General features: G+C 43.5%; 1 protein-coding gene across 1 annotated transcript; it reads right to left on the reverse strand.

Annotated features, from left to right (window-relative positions):
- Window positions 1-2,244: 2,244 nt before the first annotated feature.
- wnt11 (wingless-type MMTV integration site family, member 11) lies at window positions 2,245-11,713 on the reverse strand. The gene is made up of 6 exons (XM_069510106.1): window positions 11,490-11,713; window positions 9,714-9,909; window positions 7,766-8,010; window positions 6,010-6,287; window positions 5,550-5,842; window positions 2,245-3,281 (listed from the first exon to the last, which is right to left on the reverse strand). The coding sequence occupies exons 2-6, from the start codon at window positions 9,794-9,796 to the stop codon at window positions 3,107-3,109; spliced, it is 1,074 nt and encodes a 357-aa protein (XP_069366207.1). The 5' UTR covers window positions 9,797-9,909; window positions 11,490-11,713; the 3' UTR covers window positions 2,245-3,106.
- Window positions 11,714-16,811: the final 5,098 nt, after the last annotated feature.

Raw genomic sequence — 16,811 nt, forward strand, 5'->3', positions numbered from 1 at the left:
GGTCACACCAACCACTGAGAGATACTTATATACTTTCTGACAAAGACAGAAAGAAAAAAAGAAGGAACGTATTCTGTGGAGGCGATTAGTTCCGTTTTTTTGTTGTCTTTACTTTTGTTTGGTCTTCGCCTCGGACACAAAGGTCTGCACAGCCCGGATGAGGGCCGCTCTAAAGCCCTTTTTTACCTGACCCTGCCCAAAATGGCGGCCCATTCATGTCCCGTTCACTCATGCGGCCACTGTTCCGCTGCATCACAGCCATGTTGTGTTGACAGACAGAAAACAGAAGAATGTGGAGGAAATTCATGTTTAACAGCATGTTCCGATTGTTGGCCCATTCATTCCTCACATGAAATCTTTGGTTGTGCAGACCACGGTATTTCCAAGTGAGATATTTCAGAGGGGTTAGACGGGGGTCAGCTGTATAGTCGCACGGCATCATGATAACAGCGGTTGCAGTTGGCCAGGTTCAGCATTTCCAGACTGAACAGGTCAAACTGGAGGCCCTATCTAATCTCCACAGGCATGATGAAATTACTCCTGAAATTACAAATGTCATGCTTTGCTTTTGGTTGGGATTGTTTCACGTGGCTTCGGTGTGTGGCAACGAATTTCTCAATTTGAATTAAACATTTACCTTTTTTTAGCACAATTTCTTGACGTTAGTGAATTCTTAGACGTGACTGAGGATCATTTTGTGAGACATACCCTTGGTCTTAGCTCGGCACTTTAGAGGGTCAAGAGTTCACCTCATTGTCAGACCCTTCTTTCAGAACTGCTCTAAACATTCCACAGAGTATTTGATGTGTTTTAAATACGTATTTAAAGAAAAAAAAAGAAAAGCACGTCTTGATTTTTTAGAGTGGAATCTGCACAATTCTCACACATACACTCAGACGCACTAATCGACTCTGGTGTCCTCATAAGTACTTTTTCCATCCTCGTGCTCTGGTGTGAGACAGTGTGCACGTCCTCAATCAGCAGGTGAGGCTTCTACACCAATGAACTCACTGACAGACAGCAGTGTGTGGACTCGTATACACACACACACACACACACACACACACAAATGGACTCCCTATTGAGCCCAACTGCCAGGCTGAGGAATGCCAGTGACTGAGGAGTCCTTAAGGCTGTCGACGGACAGGCCTGTGTGCAGACCCCCGCTCACCTGCACACAGCAGAACCTCTGTGCCATCCTCACTCACTGCTCCTGTTTTTGAACTGCCACTAAACACCAACAGGAGTGCACCAAGCTTATTAAAGAAGATTTAGATTTCCTTATTCATTTACTTCCCAAAGTCGTGCATCATCTTTGCTCCTCCAGCTAGAACATTAAAGTGTTAAAGTTTGTTTATCTTGCATCTTGGCTTTCGTGCCGGAGTCACATTTCTCCTCATTATCTGAAATAGATGAGCCTAATCAACTCTGCATAACCTAAGTCCGTATCCAAAAATAAAATTGGATGAAAAGGTCAACTGTGAGACAAGCCCAGCATCACAAAATGTCTGAACGACTCGTGGTAACACTCCCTCCACAGCCCGAGCTTTAGTATGTGTGGTTGTTTTGGCAGTTTCTATGTGTACGTCCACAGGCTCGGGTCAAGAAGTGTTACAGCTCCAGTGAGTGTGCGGCTCGGCGCTGCGATGTATCATGTGAGCTCACAGCATGGGGCCTATATCTTCCACAGCTATTTCTGTCGGTGTAAAATCATGAGAACCACTTTAACCAACACAAGGCTGGTCAGAGGGTGATATCTCAGTTCCTCACAGCGCCAAGTCTGTTCCCTCTGACAGAACTACAGTCTGGCTTTATGTTCTAAATAAATTAGATTTCTACCTTTTTTTTTATTTGATGTTTGTCCACTGGAGGTCTGGCTCTAACACAGATGAATGTTTGAGAGGTAGAGCCGGGATAGGAGTGACAAAACACCCTTTGTGATGGCCTTTGTGAAGAGGTGGAATGTCCAAACAAACACTTTCCCAGGGTTTGGGTGATTCAGAGAACAAGCCCAATAGGCTGTCAGGTTGAACCCTGCAACTCATTACTGACTGTGCTGAGCTGATTTACAGTCACTGTGGTGGTAAACCGCTATTTTATAAGGCTGTGAATTATACTAAATGTTACTTAGAAAATAATTAGCTTTAGAGGTTATAGGTTCTGTAAGAAAAGCTTTATAATATGTTCTTAAAGGAAAAGGACAAAAACATGTGATATTAAAAGTAAAGATCATGGTGAAGATCATTTAATTATTTTATAAATACTTCTTTCTTTATTTCAGTATACAAAATAACAGTATGTACATCCACACAGAAGTGGTTTACAAAATCCATGAGTTCAGCTCATATGCTCTAAAAATAGAATATATTTTTGAATTGACTGCACGTCAGTCAGACATGGAGGAGATAATGCATCATTTCAAAAAGTTCTTTAATAGTCCCCTCTAAATCCACAGGGATGCAGGCGAGTCAGGATCCCCACACAGGACCCACGGTGAGAGTCCAAAAACATCAACCATAAAAGAATGTCCATGATTGAAAAGTTCCCTTTATGTTCTCTTTTTCCTCAATAGTCCATTTCTCTGCAGCGGAAAAAGTTTTAATAGTACCTAAAAAAAAGTACCACGTGGTTCCAACAGAACCGTTCGAATCCCGTGGAATGAAGTCAAACATTAGTCTTGGTCGAGTGAAGAAAAAACACAAAGTCCTCTCCTCCAGCATAAAATCCAATATTATTTCTTTTTAATAGAGATATAATAAAATAGACTTTCAATATCCCTGGTTGGGAATTTATGATCATTAAAATGGAAAAACTAAAGAAAAAGAACCCAAGAGGACGGCGGTCTTCACGCAAGCCCACTGACTCTGTTGCCACACTCTCCACATCCAGGTTTGTGACGCGAAAAGGTTTAGAAGCCCGATTGGCAGCTCGGACATTCAATACAAAAATGATACTGACAAGAATAGACGACTTGTTCGTTGAGATACACATGCTAAAGCTGAAGGCCAGATCGAGCCTTCTCGGAATTGGTAGTGCTTTGGTTAATCTGCTTGCCCCCGGGTGGCTGACTACATGCAGAGGACTGATGGTGTGGCCGTCAGCGGAATCATTTACAGACGTATCGCTCCACGATCCGCTCGCACTTCTTGCAGGTCACGTAGCAGCACCAGTGATACTTGCAGTGGCAGCGCTCCACCAGCTTCTCGCTGTACGGGTTGTAGCCACGGCCGCAACACATCAGGTCACAGCTGTCACTGCCGAGGGACGTTTTGTTGCACTGCCTGAAATTAGCATAGAAAAAGAAGATATTAAATAAGACGTGGAGCTAATGTTTCCTGCCTAACACAATGAACTTTACAGCCTCGTTCTAAAACATTTTGCACAATCTCGCAGCCTATAGAGAGACCACAATAGTCCCTTAAAAGTGCTCGACCGACCGGCGTGCCTTAACCTTTCGTGCACTCCTTCCTCCAAACATGTTTTTCATTCATTTGCTTTTTGTCTCGTCGTCTTTAGGCAGTGGAAGCTATGGAACCTCTCGTTCCAGAAGCCAGGGGCATCTTAAATGAGAGAGAGAATAGCCCCGCCGTAAATCACACTGAATGCACAGGGCTGCCCTCCCTCTCTTTAGCTTGCCCTCTTCACATAATTGCATTGTTTTACGATGGCAGAGTGTTAATGACCAGTGTGCTGAGAGCAAAGCTGAGCTGATGGCTCCTGTGGGAGTGAAGGAGGTGGAGGAGGAGGAGGGACTGGGTGTGAGACAGGTTTATTACATTGCTGAGTGCTTGGAAATAGACAGAAACTCCCACACAGTCATGGTTTGTCAGGAGCAACAACTTGTTATGTCACTGCTGTGCTGGAAAGTGAGCAAGCGGACGGGACTGTACATTCTGTAGCTCACATCTACCGCTATAGAGGCAGAGACCCAATAATGTAATTTAGGACTAAAGGACAAAATTCCCTTCCCAGGGCCATGACATCTCTTTGTTGCACAACTGATCACACTTTGTTCATCAGAACCTGCTGCTAAAACTCACTTTCCCTGCTCCACATACTCTCATTAGACCAAAGATGTGACTCCAGAGCACGACATTGAAACCCATGCACTAGAACAAACACACACACACTCACTCACAGTTACTCAAACCGAAACACGTTCATGTCATGACGGGTGACTCGTCATTTGGCAAAAGCCCAAAGGTTGCAGACTGTGCATGGCTGTTGTGTTATCATGCAAGGGACACATCAGGCTCAGTGAGTGTCCCTGACATGAGGCATGTCTCCTGGTTATCTGTAGAGCGGCCTCAGGCCGAGGGACACGTAATGTAGCCAGTCCCACGATGCATGACATTTACAACATACAACACCACCACGTGCCATTCGGTGGAGCTCATCGTAGAGTCGGCTACGTGACAGAGCTGCACCTTCAGTATCAGTCTATAAATGAGTATAGTACAGTATAAATTAGTTTGAACAGTGCAAGTAACAAATCCACACATCTGCAGGCGTCTGATGTTAAAGGTTAAGGTACTGTGCGGTCAGCCAGAACTCACCATGAGGCAGACCCTTATTCCCACAATGTTCTAACTGTTTAACCACGTTACATGCAGGCAACAGCGTTGTGAAAGTTACTGTTCATGTTATTGATCACATACTTGCTTAGAAAAGCAGAGGATACTACTGGAGGATTACAATAGAGGGCACACAACAGAAGTTAGACTATAACCTGAAGAGTGGTCAGCTTTATAACCTTTGATGTTATAGAGACAGAAAAAAACAACAATCACCAATTTGTAAATGGATAATTCTGGACCTGGTCACACAGCTTGTCTCCAAAACTCTTCACCATTTCTGATAACATGCCCACTGACCCTGTCATGGACTCACAGCTTTACGTGGTGCTATTGCGTCTTGCACACACGTCGCATTAATTTCTAAGGACGTGCAGAACCTATTCAGCAAATAGACGCAGGATACGCGAAGCAGCCATCTTGTGTACACATAATTAACAGCAAGTATATTCTGACCCTTTGACAAAGGGTTGACTTACTGCCCACTACCTTCTCACAGACCACACACTGGATCTGAGTGGTGTAAGTATGTTTGCTTTATCTTTGGGGACCATTAACTGTTTCCCCATTTGTGTGGCCCTCTCCAATCAATATCAGCTCTGGTGCACTCAGCCCTAAGAATAACTTCATTAGTCATTGTTTCAGATAACAGGACAAACACTCCAGTCACAGTGGCCTTTTCACTGACACATGCTCAGACAAGCCACAGACGGAGCACTCTCAGGGGCCACTGGTTGTTATCAGCCAGTCTGCAAACTAAACGGTGCCACCACGTAGGGCGGCACTTCACTAGAGTCAACATCCTGGATGAGCAGACATCCAGGATTGGTCATTTCCTGTTTTTCAGCTGTGTGGGTCTGTCAACAATGGCAGTCATGCCAGCAAATCAAACCCCAAACAATAGATCATTACCACCAAAAACCCTGTTTCATCTCATGCACTCATGGTCAAACCCAGTTGACGTGACGGTCTCACCTGTCCTGTGTGCCGACAGAGCCTTGCTTTTCATTTTTGCTGCAGAAGTCCGGGGAGCTCTGCAGGTAGACCAGCTCGTTCTCCCTCACCGGCCTGATGTCGATATCTTTAGGTACCAGCTGCTTGCGTGTTCCCGTCGGCCTGTGGACCACTTTGGTGGCAGACAGGTACTTGGTCTTCAGGTCCATGGCGATTTCCCTCAGGTCCTGCAGGCCTCTCCAGCAGGTTCTTATGGAGCAGGAGCCGGACACACCATGACATTTACATTTCATCACCAGAGCTTCTCTCAGAACCTTTATATGAAGACAGAAGACAAGGAGGTTAGTTAGGGACTACAGTGTGTGCAAGTAAGATAGAGTGCAAGCAATGTACGCAAAACTGACATAAATAGAATTAAAATTGAGACGTTTCAAAGGAAACAAGGTGTTTGCATTTTTCCACTTATGCTGAAAATTCTCACCTGTCTGCCGACCTCACTGTTGTGCAGGTGCATTAGTTTGTTGGCATGTGAGCCCGGGCGCTTCATCTTCATGGGAGCATCAGAGAATTTGGAGCCCATGAGCAATCCGTAGTGCAGGTTGTCGCCACAGCCTCCCCAGCGATAGCCAGGCTCGGGGATCTCCGCTGGGATGGGACCGCACGAACAGAGGCGCAGATCTCCAGAAGTGCACGCCCGCGCTATGGTGTGGCTGATGGTCGCGGCGGAGAGGGCGTAGACAAAAGCAGCCTCTCTTGTTCCTGCCAGAACAGACATCAAATTATTAAGGTGCGAAAAGTATCCAGGGTTTTTGTCGGCCATGGGCCTGCAACAATGAAATCAATTTAAGATAATTTTGTCTGCAAATACAGTCACTGGCCCCAACTGAAACCTGATTGGCCCCTGAAGTGCCCCTGTCCTGTCAGTACTAAGTAAATATGACCATTTAAACATTTTATTTTCTAAGCTTTTTTGAAATATATAATGTGCTAGAACAAGGAAAGTTTTAAATATATTTAATGTGTGTTTGAGCGTCTTTGCTCAAAGCAATAGAGTTAACAGTGAACAAGGAACAAATTAAATGTTCACCTTGCTGAATCAGGAATTGTACATGTGTCAGTCTATAAATTAGTATAGTATAGTTTTTATATAGTATAAGTATAGTACAGTATAAATTAGCCAAGCTGGAATTTGCAAAAAGGCTGTTTAGGACTTTGGTCTATTAATGATTAATAGTTGCTGGTTCTCTTTTTGGTTTCTAGCTAAACACTTTATCAATGAATAATTTCAGCTGTACTAATTATAATTAGTAGAATAATATATGTAAATTCTGATATTTTTATTTAGATTTAGAGGAGGCAAGAATCTACCTCCCTGCTGTCCATCTATTGTATTTACAAATCTCCCCCTTAGCTTTTCTATTGTCTCAAAAGAAAACGTACTGCCTGCACAAAGTGTATCAATCAAACACAGTCCATCAGTGGCCGTGCTGTATTGCAGAGTGAGCCCCGAATTAATCGGGGGTGATGTGCTACACTGAAAGCACATATGTTAAAGGCCATGGAGCAATTCAAAGTAAAGGGAAAAATCATGCATGACCGAGGGCTGGTTAGATCAAAGCTGTGCCGGGACAGAGATGAGCCATTTCCTGTTCAGAGACTGTTCATTTGGCAAAAGGCAGCTACGTCATTTCTCTGCACGGCTCCCCCAGCAAACTGACTCCAGCTCATTCAAGGTCCTTAAGGCAACAGAGCCAGACTGCGGCGCAAAGAGCTGTGTGGTCAGATACAGTGATGCTGTATATTTCAGAAATAACAAGCCAATTATTAAATCACCCAGAATATACGCAGGTAGTGAAAGGGGGTATTCTCAAATAACAGCTTCAGTACAAATCCCCTGTGACGGCTCCTCAGGAATAAATGTTGGAATAAACGGAACAATGAGGCCAGATGTCATCGTAAAACCAGAAATAATTTTTGAAAAGGCACACGATTTTGTAAGTATCAAAATTCTTTAGAAAGCAGTCGTGTTAATAAATATCAGAAATTGATTGTGGCGTCGGAGCACAGACACCATTTACTATAAACTGAACCGCAAAGCAGTACTCAGTGACCCTGCTTTTGGATATTCACTGAATGTTGAGTGTGAGTATAAACATCAGACTCTTTTGGAAGAAAAAAAACTTGGAATGGCTCTTTGGAAACAATAGTTTATCATTCCAATCTGTTTATGACTGTACCTCGGTCGAGGTCAGGACGATACTTTGGGGCATCGATGGGGACATCGATGGAGGAGCAGTTCCAACGCATATCAGCAAAGGTCTTCTGACACGTTTTCTTGACTTCACGGGCAGCTTGGATGATGGTCTGCATGAGCTCCAGGTTGCTGCGGCACAGCTGAGCTTGGGAAGACACAAGGCCGGGCAGCATCTTACAGTGTTGGGTCTGGTTGATGTGTAAAGATGTAGGAGCGTGCGACAGAGCTCTACAAGAGGGGAGAGATAACAACACAGGGGAATAGGTCATTTTGGGTGAAACAATATATGTAGTCTGCTTATTTGCAGTGGTGATAATTGCTTAATAACATGTCCTTCGCTTTATGTGTTGTGAAACTGTTACATTTACGGGAATACCAACGCATGCTGTGAGTTTTATTTACAAAGGTGTGTTAGTGATTTGAGTTTCATCTGTGCACATTTTTCAAGCCTGTGAGACGCATCAGCATCGGACAAACGCTGAAGGATTCGGAACAGATAATGCTTCAGGCAGGGAAATATTTTGGCCTCAATCACAGAAAAGAACCATCTTATCAAAGTGAAGATCCCAAGGGAACATCAGCTGTGGATTCATAAAATATCAGTGACACCTTCTTGGCAGAAGGCTTTTCTTTTGTTAAAGCATAGAAGAGGCCTCAAGATAAAAACATATATAAAAACCCTCCAAGTTTTGATCCACAGGCAGATGAAAAAATACATAGATGTCTCACGTTTTCCACCACAGGAAGCATCTTGCTCTGTGGCCTCAGTTTGACACGAATCATGTGTTTACACTATTAAAGGCTGCTCACATTTGACTTAATTCAAACCGTTAGAATTTATTGGGGATTAACTTAATAGAGAAACCACAAGGCGAACAGGTTAGCTCTGATCTCTGCTTTCTGCGTCCTGCACTCTGCTGAGAGTTCGTGAGAACCACTGCACCCTGGCCTGTTTTGCATTAGGGGCCGAGGGGCCGCGACTCTGTGCCCAACGATAAGCTGTGACTCCACGGGGCTTGAGGTAACCCAGCACTCACAGGTGTTTACAACTGCATCTGCTTTGCATTGCGCTTTTCGGCATCATCCGAACTGTAAGACTTCTCGCTTAGATTTAGCACATGCCATCCCAGAGCTCATGGCACATCTGCTTAAGTCTTCCATGCACCACTCACGCTGATGAGGCGCCATGCATGGTTGAGGTAAAGAAAGTCGTGTTTTCACAGTGATCGACACAAAAAATCTGATAAAAAAATAAAGAACAGAACAAGCAAATTGTAAGGGAGACCTCCAGGGGTTTATGAGAATACTAAACCAAAAGTAAAAAACCAAAGTAAAAACAAATTCCAAAATAGCAACTTGGCAACCTTATGTACTTTCCAAAATTATTGTGCAAATGATCGCTTACTTTTGCTGCACCATAAAAACAGTGTGGTGTTCAGTATGAGCAATCAGCCTTTGTGTCATAGCTTCCTTCTGCAGCCACTATATTTACACGGATGTGAGGCCTGACCAGACTGCACACAGTGAGCAGTGACATCACTGGCGCTGTCTGCGGCACCGTGACGCCTCGTCGTCTTATTTTCTGTTCTCATCTTTTTACATTTATACAGCAGGAGGTCAATTCAGTGTGAGATCTTATGACTGAAACATTTTATTTTATTGAAGCTGCATCAAAGTTAATAAAACAAAGAGTAAAACATTCATAAGGTGAAGTACTGCCTGGTTATCTACTGTCTGCTCCATCAGATAGACGTGTACACAACACTTCCCCTTAACCAGAAGCAACCTGAATATTGGGGCCCATTTCAAATCTGCCATGGGCCCTTCACGCCATAAAACACAACAAAGAGCCACACAAACATAATGCATCTTCAGGACAACACGTTGTGAAATGGATGAATGGAAATGGCGGCGATGGTGAGAATACTTACAGCCATTTGATGCCAGAGCAGACCTGAGACAGCAGCAGAACCGTGAGCACACTGAGAGGCAGGACATGAGAGCTGCTCCTCATGGTTGGACTGTGGCTCCAGTTCACACGAGACGAAAAAAATACAAAGGGTTTGTTCGGCTTCTCGGTTCAGACTCAAAAGTCAGCGCTCATGGCACGGCCTCCTCCTCTAAACCCTGCAATAAATACAATAAACATTGTCAGTGACTTTGGCTGTGCAACAGCGGCCCAGCTTCAGATTGTGAGTGTTTTTACTGGATGCGCTGATGTATCCTGAGGCATAGTGAGCTCTGAAACTTCACAAGGTTTAGATGTTGCAGAGATAATTTAAAAACAAATCAAATGCGAATGTGGAGAGTGAATGAGAACAACATTAAAGGAGGATAATTTTATTCACCTTTAACAATTACTGATTATTTCTCACATTGAATACTGACAGAAAAAAGACTGAAATTCTTTAATAGTTGATGTAGTTCCTTGTTAATTGACTCACAATATTATAATAAAGTTCAACTTCCTGCTACATAGGAAGAGAAGACAAGACAATTGCTATGTAACCTTTAAGACAAAGTCACATCCTAAATAATAAGAGGACTATCCTTAATCTGTGTAACATCCTCATCACAATACTTACTTTCCTATTTAACTTTTTCAGTTATAGTTAGTTCCACATTGGATGAACTATTTGCCTTGTTATATCCTATAGAGACAAACACGTTCGGGGCCTATTCAACACGATCCAAGCTCTTTTATTTCAGCCCCGGTTGGTGGCACCTCTGCGCCCCTTGGAGAAAGGTAAAGCGTCAGAGGCATCAGGGGAGATCAGCAGTAATCTGCAGTCAGGGGACAGGGGCAGAGCATCACAGACTCTATATCTGATCAGCTCCGAGCTGTGCGTCTTTGAAGAGCGCGTAAAAACCGCAGGGAGCAGATAAGGCGCCTTTTCATCAGCTCGGCGCTGATTGGAGGAGACGCACCCGAAAGTGTGTTAAATCCCTGCTATTAATTATTGAAATGAGCTGAGTGAAACCCACCACTTTACTATTGTGTGTTAAACTGCTTTTCACCCACTACACAAGTCTGACCTGTGCGTAAAAACAATAAAGACACTAACTCATAATAGAGCTGAAATTGTTTTCCTGAACATTTCTACAGTTTTACTGTCAGATCTGTTTAAACCAGTCGCGGCCTTTAGTGCTTGAATTTACACTGGTCTTCAGCTCCAGTTTCCCCCGACCAGATAGAGAGCGACAGACTCACACATCGTCCGATGTGAGTCTGTCATCAGCCACAGATAAGCTGGATCAACCAGGACACATCACACTTCCTAAACATCAGCACGGATGTTACTAACAAGGATCATTTATAAGCAGCCTAATAATACTGTTACTCTGCAGAAAATAAATCTCCTTTTACTTTCAAAACCGATCGGAATCACCCGAGGAAAATGTATTCACAGAAACATGAAGTTAGAATAAGGTATTATTGTAATGTAGTGGAAACTGAATTAAAGGAAGTTCACACGACTTCTCCTATCTTAGAGCGATCTTTGTTACATTTCTTTCCATATTTATTTTTCAGTCACACCTCTGGAGACGGACCGTGTCTCCAAACAAAGCAATCAGCTTTGCATTCACTGAATAACCCTGCACTCTAAACGCATCCATTGTGCGTAAAAACCAGGCTACTGCCAGTGGAGCAGCAGCCTGCGCGCTCTGACTTTCTCCTCCGTGCAGTCAAGCAAGTTTCCACTCACCTTTGCTGCGGCGCCGGTCACTTCTCAGCGCTCAATAAAGCGACGAGGGGGAAAAGAAAGGAGTGAAATATCCTTTGAGAGTGTTGTTGTCAGCCTGACGCATGAGTAAAATCCAGCACGGGGTGGTAGAGTAGATCCGGACAGGTACGCATGGTGTGTGTGAGAGAGAGAGAGTGTGAGAGCTGAGAGCAGAGGAGTGTGAGTGAGTGAGTGTGAGTGAGTGTGAGTGGGGGCAGCCTCGGCTCTAAAGTACCCCTGCCCTGCTTTGATCTCACTGCTGATGTCAGACCAGCATTAACATAAGAAAGCTCCCTGCACCGGGACCAGAGCGCAGCCACTCGGAAACACTGCGCGTTGGATTGATATCTCACTGTAAGGTGCTCTGCAAAAGTCCAATGATATTCCCACAGGGAGCTGAAGTGAGTTACTGTGTGTCTGTGATGATGAATAGTCCGCACTGACCTTATTTTAAAGGCATTCATATAGTTCCTCTGGTGTCATTATCTTATACTCCTTTAAACATTCCTCAAACTCCCTCAGGACACTTTAGTAGCGACCTTAAAATGATTAAACTTATATAGTCTCATGTCACCAATTATTCTGTAAAGGATATGCAGGCTGTGACATGTTAAATCAGAGTCAGATGAAGATGGTACTAGAATAAAATAATCTATCTGTGTCTTTGTAAAATGTGCTCTTGGATTACAGTTTTTATTTCAGCAACAGCTAAATGCCGTGTTTCTCCCTTGTTTTACACGATGCACTGCTGAGACTCAAACTGTTACGTGTTTTGAAGTGACAAAATCCGTTTTAGTGATATAAAATTCACATATGACAATGATTTTATTTCAAATATATTATATAACTTAGGATGATATGCAAACTTTTAAACGGCAAACATTAGTGCTCCAAACTCAGCAATTTAACAAATGCAATGTATCTATTCATTTTAATTTCATAATTACACTTAAGTTAATATAAAAATCCATGTAGAAACAATGTTTTACATCCAGTTGTTGTCGTGTATCTTTTTCGCTTGTTTTCTGTGCACTCAAGCCGACCAAAAGAGAAGTGCCACCAAAATTCATCATAAGAATTCAGCTGTGGTCGATCTGCACTGTCCCTTATCTGTGACAAAAGGTAAAAGTAATGTTCATCACACTCACAGTCAAATATAATGTACTTTTTGATTAAATTTGAAACAGGCAAAAATTCTAATTGAAAGGTAAATGATGTTCTGACTTCACAATGACTCTAAACTTATTTTATTAAACAATGTGAGTACTCACAAACTGCTATTCACAAACATTGTACGTCTTTTAAAATCAAATCAAATAAAACCTTCCTGATGTTAAACAGTACAGTTCTCCTGGACTGGCTGATTCCTTCAAATATTAACCACACTGTAAGTGATACGTTTCCGAGCCAGCTGTGGAAAGGAAAGGTATAGTTTCCCTGAGAATCTGCAGCACCTCCAGCACTCAGACAAAGGCAATAGTGAGCTGTTGTCCAGACCTTGACCTTGCAACTGGTATAGCTAACATGGCTGACCTCGTGCACTGCTGGCTGCTCCGCTGGGAGCAGCAGATCAGGTGTTGTCATGCTGTCTCTGGAGCAGACACATTTACAGACCACAACAAGCTCTCTTCCTCTGGGAACACCCGGATCCTGTGTCTAAATCTGTTTGCCAAACAGGGTCCACTGCAATAACTTCTACGGCCTGTGATAGCCCCATATGTACATGTATCTTATTTGTAGTGGGGCCATGATGGTGTATCCAGAGACACACCATGTGTTTTACATGGCACTCAACTGTGAATGGGCACAGGTTGGAGTGTGTGTGGGAGTCGTGGAGCTTCCAGCAGGACCGGACCCGTCTGCAGACAAACGTTTTTACACGCAGGCTCTCCATTCCTGAGCTAGGATCAACACGCAGCCCCTTGATCCTCACGTCTCACCTTCCAAGCAGCACAGAGGAGGGAGGACACCTTCACAGGGAGACAGAGGCGGGGGATGAGACGACCGCTGGAGTTCATGATAATGAAATAACTCATGTCACACGACAGCAGAATCAGAGTTGAGTTATGATAGATAATCCACATGTAGGATCAGAAACAGCCTCCCGGAGATAATGTTACTCTGTCAATGTAATCAGCTTGTGACATGGTTTAAAAAAAAAAGCTCTGTAAAGATGTGCTATGATATCTTTTTAGGAAACTTTATTGTTTAACCCAGATGTGGTTTGGAGTATTGTCAAATTAGTTTCCATCAGTAAATTGATAAATCATTTTCAATGATTTAGAAACACAAAAATATTTTAAAAACTCAAAATTTAAATGCACATATAGAAAACAGGCTTGTGTGCAATTTTATATCACATGTTTTGTGTTGCAAAATTAGTGTCATAGTTAAAATCCCCCAAAAATATGACATTTCTTGATTAGCTGGATGAACAGTGGAGTTATTTCTGCCTCGAATGAAAGCAGCGTCAATATTTGTCCTCGGGCTCAGAGCACCGGACCATTGTTCTTCCAATCTCCAGAGGATCGAGCCATTATCATGAATCTGGAGGCTCACTGGGGGTGGAGGGGGAAGTCAGGACACTCAACTTTCACCCACGAGGATCAGAGTCTGAATGGGTGCAGAGTTACTATTATGCCCCTGGAAAATTACCCCATGCTCTGAGCAGGGTGCAGATAAAACTAAACTGGGCTGGAACTGGTGCAGCAGTCCACTGCGATGATTTCCTGACTGTTTTAAATGTTTCAAGGTGATTTGAAAGGGAGATAAACACAATAAAGTGAATGGTATGTTCTGAACTTCAGTTCAGTTTTGATGCCAAACCCTCATTCCATAAAGAATAGAAGAAATATTTAAACCACAAAGATAAATTAATAAAAGATTAACTCTCTGATGAGCTATGTTCATTTCTGACTATTCAGCCTGCTCTTCATTACCAAGTAAAGCAATCTGACCATAGATAACGTCCCAATCAAAATCAAAACCAGCAGTTTGATTAGCAGCCATCATAAAAGCAGTAGAGCTGCGAGTTAAAAGAATTGTTTTTATGGAAACAATCAGTGAACCTTAACTGTAACGCTCTCTTTGGCCTCTTATCTCCAACTAAATGCTGAGTGGGCCTGAGCTCTGCTGCCAGCTGATTTTTTACCAATAATACGAACATTGTGTTAATCATGGCTACTGATCTGACAGGGGAAGAACTGTCAGACCTGCAGAGGGACAGTCACAGCTTCAGAGTGGCCATGTGAAAATCCCATCACCCTCCGGTGTCCCCTCTGTGAAGGCCGCCGTACTTCACAGCGGGGATCCTCACAGAAACAACAAGCTCCGTCCAGTCTGTCTGACCGGACCCACATCTTTTGTGTACCATTTGTTTATAACCTCTGTCTCTATTGTGCTTTGAGGACGGAGCTCTTTCAAGTGACAGATGGGTGGCACCTTTGAACACGTCATGTGGTCCTCCAGGAGCGTACATCACACCACGAGTGATGCATGTGCTCATGAAACTTGCGGAAAAATACCCTGGACAGGAGAGTCAGTCTCGAAAAAACAAAATCACCATGCCTGCTCTGGTGTGGGCGGAGAGTATGACAGTTGCCTGCATTACAGGTTAACCAGCCGAGAGGGGAGTGATACAGTCCTGACATATTAAAGCATCATAAATCTGAGTTAAATGAGCTCCAACAACAAGTTCCAACTGACCTTTGCATCCATTTTCTACTCTAGTGAGTTTTGGAGACTGTGTAACCCAAAATGGATCTTAGAAGCTGAAGCCACTGACTGATGATGTCATCATCAGGTGACAGGAGATTGGTTTCATCGACAGAAATAGTGAGTGAATGATTTGACTAGTACTTCTTGTAGTCCAGGTTGAGTTATATTTGAATGTAGAGCAGCACTTAGTCCTGTGAATAGAACCATTATCCTTCCATTATTTACTGTCCACATGAGCAGCTGCAGGATTTCTCTCATGACATCATCACCACAGTCTATCTCTTTACTTCTCAGCTGCTCATAGACTCAGCTATACATCACTAAAGAATCAACATGCAAATATTTGGTCTTTTTTTGTGGTTGGATTTACTCTCTGAAAAGAGCCACTTCCTCCACCATGAAGGGCGGCAGCGCTGACTCACACAGGTCGCTTTATCACAGCGTCTAAAGAGGTTCTGCTGAAGAGGAGCAGAAAGTGCTGAGAGCGCAGGGTGTCTCGGTTGGACAACTTGGAAGGGGCAATGTCTACATGTCTTCAGCAGCGTCTGGTTTGGATCCGTTCATCTACAGATATAGCACCACCCACTCCTCCTGGTGAGCACAAGGCAGAAGAGTGGTAGAGGAATCATCAGCACCAGCCCAGCTGCAGGCCTTTAAACACAACAATAGATAAATTGTGCAGATACATCTGGTTCTCATGAGTTCAGCCCTTTAGATTTTTTGGGTTGGCAGAAAAATCAGAGCTCCAGAGCATTGTTATAAACGATTAAGGCTTAATTCTTTACAAAAGAGAAGAATCTTGAATTCCAAGCTCCATGTCCATTGTTCTGTGAAAAGAAATGGAGACTTTTGCACAGGTCAGAGCTGAGCACTGATTTGACAGCAGCCATTTCAGACTATCAGGTTAAGTTTGTGAGCAATTATGAATTCAATTTGATTCACTGCCTGCTGATTGGATGAATCTAAGCACAGGTTAGCGTGTCACACAGTTAAAATTTCTTTAGCTTTATCATGGTAAGTAAAAATGTTATTTAAAGCTACAATCAACAAGTCGACTTCTAAATAATTCAAACCAAACGTTTTGCTCGTAGTATGAGGAGAATCTGAGTTCAGGCCTGTGCTGCCAATTTTCCCTGAAAGAGAACCTTGAAATAAAACCCACTTAAGCCCTCTGTCTTCCCCTCCAGAGTGTAGTTAAACCCTGGCTGTGTATGGACATGATTACGGAGTGCCACAGGTTTTACATCAGTGCAGAACCTTGACTTCCAGCAGGAAACCTGGTGCACGGGTCAATTACGTCTATACCTTGTTTTGCTTAAAGATGGAGGATGTTCTCCATGCTCAGACACACAAGCTGCACCTGAGATTTCAACTGTAGCAACGTCCATGTAAATAAATAAAACACAGCTTGCAGGAAGTGTTTTACTCTTGGCAGAAAGCATAGACGTGGGGTTATTGTGAGACGATGATGGCGTGGTGCTGCCCTGCACATGGCTGCGGCGAGGCCCGCATGTGAGCGCTCGATGCGGCCCACAGCGGAGACAGATCCGTTTGCTCAGCAGCTGAGTGGGGACGCGGAGATGCTCC

Source organism: Paralichthys olivaceus, chromosome 15 (assembly GCF_024713975.1).
Source record: "Paralichthys olivaceus isolate ysfri-2021 chromosome 15, ASM2471397v2, whole genome shotgun sequence".
NCBI classification, from domain to species: domain Eukaryota; kingdom Metazoa; phylum Chordata; class Actinopteri; order Pleuronectiformes; family Paralichthyidae; genus Paralichthys; species Paralichthys olivaceus.

Excerpts from the sequence above, each read along its gene's own strand:
- wnt11 (XM_069510106.1), bottom strand. The coding sequence starts at position 9,796 with ATGAGGAGCAGCTCTCATGTCCTGCCTCTCAGTGTGCTCACGGTTCTG. Across the intron at positions 8,011-9,713 it reads TGCTCTGGCATCAAATGGCT|AGCTCTGTCGCACGCTCCTA; the intron begins GTAAGTATTCTC and ends CCCCTCTTGTAG. Across the intron at positions 3,282-5,549 it reads TCTGTCGGCACACAGGACAG|GCAGTGCAACAAAACGTCCC; the intron begins GTGAGACCGTCA and ends TGCTAATTTCAG.